Source organism: Octopus bimaculoides, chromosome 30 (genome assembly GCF_001194135.2).
Source record: "Octopus bimaculoides isolate UCB-OBI-ISO-001 chromosome 30, ASM119413v2, whole genome shotgun sequence".
NCBI lineage: Eukaryota > Metazoa > Mollusca > Cephalopoda > Octopoda > Octopodidae > Octopus > Octopus bimaculoides.
This window is the reverse complement of record NC_069010.1, coordinates 3,688,284-3,691,103: the sequence shown is the minus strand read 5'-3', so window position 1 is coordinate 3,691,103 and position 2,820 is coordinate 3,688,284. Positions and strand designations below refer to the sequence as shown.

Below are 2,820 nucleotides of genomic sequence, written 5' to 3'. Positions count from 1 at the left end.
AGTCCAGGGGCACTGGCAACGATCTCACTCGAATAATTTCATGTGTCACCCGCACATGAGCCAGTCCAGGGGCACCGGCAACGATCCCGCTCGAAAAAATTTCTTGTGTCGCCCGCACATGAGCCAGTCCAGAGGCACCGGCAACGGTCTGTCTGTATGTCTATCTGCCTGTCTGTTTTTCTCTGTGTTTGTCTCTGTCTCTCTGTTCATTTGTCTCCCTCTCACTCTCCCTTCCTCTCTCATCTCTCTCTTCTCCATCTCTTCCTTTCTATATCTCTCTTTCTTCCTTCTCATATTTCCTCTCTCTGTGTCTCTGTCAAATTTCTTTCTGTCTCTCCCTTCTTCTCATATCTCTACTTGCTCATCTTTCCCCTCATCTCTTTCTCTCTCTCTCTCTCTCTCTCTCTCTCTATCTCTCATCTCTTTTTCCCTGCCTCACTCCCTCATCCATTCTACCCCTAGGTCTTCAAGAGATCCTGTGGCTCAAGGATTGCCATAAATCCCTCATCAACGCCATCTACATCAACAAGTGCTTTAAAGCCCGCATCTGGGAGAACTCAAAATATGTTACCAAGCAACTGGAAGGAATAGGTATGTTATCTTTTGTCTATCATCCCCTCCACCACCCTTTCAGTTCCAATTGCAGCTAAATATCTCAAGGGTAGATGGATCGGGTTTAAATATACTGCAACAGATTGATAGTCTGCTACAAGGTCCAGTCCTTCTTGCAGTGGGGTGGCTTATGTGCCTTGGAAACCCTGAGAACTACGCCAACAGATCTCAAGCCCCTGGCAGGGCCTCCCATGATGGACAGGTCAAAGGGTAGACAGACTTGATATTGATCACCTTAGTTTGGATCATGCCGGATCATTCTGAACAGACTTGATATGGATCGCCTCTTCTCAGGGGTAAAAACGGGTTTGTGCAGGGCCAGCACCCCTACAAAGAAAAACAGCAAAGTTTACAGGAGCATCGATGATAGTTCAAAACCGAGACCTGGGAAAGGTAGGCTTTCTCTCGGGGGGGGGGGGAAACATGTGCATCAGGCCCTGGTATGGAACTTACAAGGGAAACAGAAGTGAGATTACCCATAACTCTGATAAGGGTCGTTTAAGGATGTTGAACAAAACATCCATGTTTCCAGAGGTGAATTATTTAAACCCCGAAGAATTCCTCTCAACACATGGCTATGATGCCCCCCCCCACCACCACTATTTCTGCTCATGATCAGAGATGCACATATCGTCAGTCAATAAGGAACATGCTCAATGGCTAAGGTCAAACAGCTGACAAGTAAATCTGTGGTATTAAGCAGAATATTTGCTGTAACTCATCTTTTATACCAAGACAAAATGTGCCCATGATAACATTTCCAATCAATTTAAGATCAGAAGCCATGGGAGCCATTGCTTGGTATCACACCAGGGTATTTATTAATATAATTATTGTTGTTGAGGATGATGGTGTTATATTTGTCTTTCTGATAGGTCAGTCTCTTTCAAATGCCTTGGTAAATGCTGGAATAGTCAACTTCGACAAAGTCAGTGAAGCAAATCCCAGAGAACTGGAATTGGTAAGTAACATTTTGGTGGTTGTTTAACCCCAGGTCAGCTCTGCTCCAGCAGACCTATGATCAGATGCGTTCCAGCTATATCCATCTTGTCTTTTGTATTCAGATACAGTGTACCTAGGACTACATTATCTAATGTGTCCTTCCTTATTGCTTGACCCAAGGTCAGCTGTGATCCAGTAGACCCGTATATTACTCTTTTACTACTTGTTTCAGTCATTTGACTGTGGCCATGTTGGAGCACCGCCTTTAGTCGAGCAAATTGACCCCAGGACTCATTCTTTGGAAGCCTAGTACTTATTCCATCAGTCGCTTTTGCCGAACCGCTAAGTGACAGGGACATAAACACACCAGCATCGGTTGTCAAGCGATGTTGGGGAAGACAAACACTGACACACAAACATATACACACACACACACACACATATATATACGACAGGCTTCTTTCAGTTTCCGTCTACCAAATCCACGCACAAGGCTTTGATCGACCCGAGGCTATAGTAGAAGACACCTTGCCCAAGGTGCCACGCAGTGGGACTGAACCCAGAACCATGTGGTTGGTAAGCAAGCTACTTACCACACAGCCACTCCTGCACCTATATATATATATATTTTTCAGATAACCAACCGCCACCCACCATTTGGAAACCAACTGAAGGAAGGAGTGAAGGGTTTACCAAAATATAACATAGTCATTAAACAAATCCAGGTAATACAGAAACATTGTTTACACTTATTATTGTTGCTACTGTTGTTCTTTAAACCCTTTTAGCATTCACATTACTCTCTTAGACTATTTTTAGGGTGTCCTCTCTTCCATTACCCTTGTAGATTCCAGATCAAGGCCTGGCATGTTCTCCTGAGGGTCAAACGAGGAGTCAATCTTGCAGTACTTCCCTTCGAATTCTACTGCACCATTTTGTTTCCTCAGGGAATCTCTTCCCTTTTCATGTTTTGGATTTGAATTTTGCTGCTTTTCTATGTAGGGATGTTGGCCCGACACAAACCGATTTTTACAACTGAGAAGAGGTGTCCAATCAAGCAGCCCAAATGTTGGTATCAGTACTGGCACTGCAAACACATTGAGGGCCACTGTTTTATTGAATGCAGAGAGTTCTGAGGTCCAAATTTTCTTTATTCAGCTGTAATATTCTTTAGTAACTATGTGTGTATACATAGATACATACATACATACATACATACCAGCATAGAAAATAGGTGTTAAATGATGATGAGATATATATATATAT

General features: G+C 43.4%; 1 protein-coding gene across 1 annotated transcript in view; it reads left to right on the top strand.

Moving 5' to 3' along the window:
• Window positions 1–2,820, top strand: part of LOC106868401 (probable ATP-dependent DNA helicase HFM1) — a 60,666-nt gene that overhangs the window by 40,706 nt on the left and 17,140 nt on the right. Inside the window, exons 22-24 of the mRNA XM_052978080.1 lie at window positions 463–591; window positions 1,488–1,573; window positions 2,190–2,279. Coding sequence (XP_052834040.1) covers window positions 463–591; window positions 1,488–1,573; window positions 2,190–2,279 — 305 coding nt within the window. The remainder of the gene's footprint in view (window positions 1–462; window positions 592–1,487; window positions 1,574–2,189; window positions 2,280–2,820) is intronic.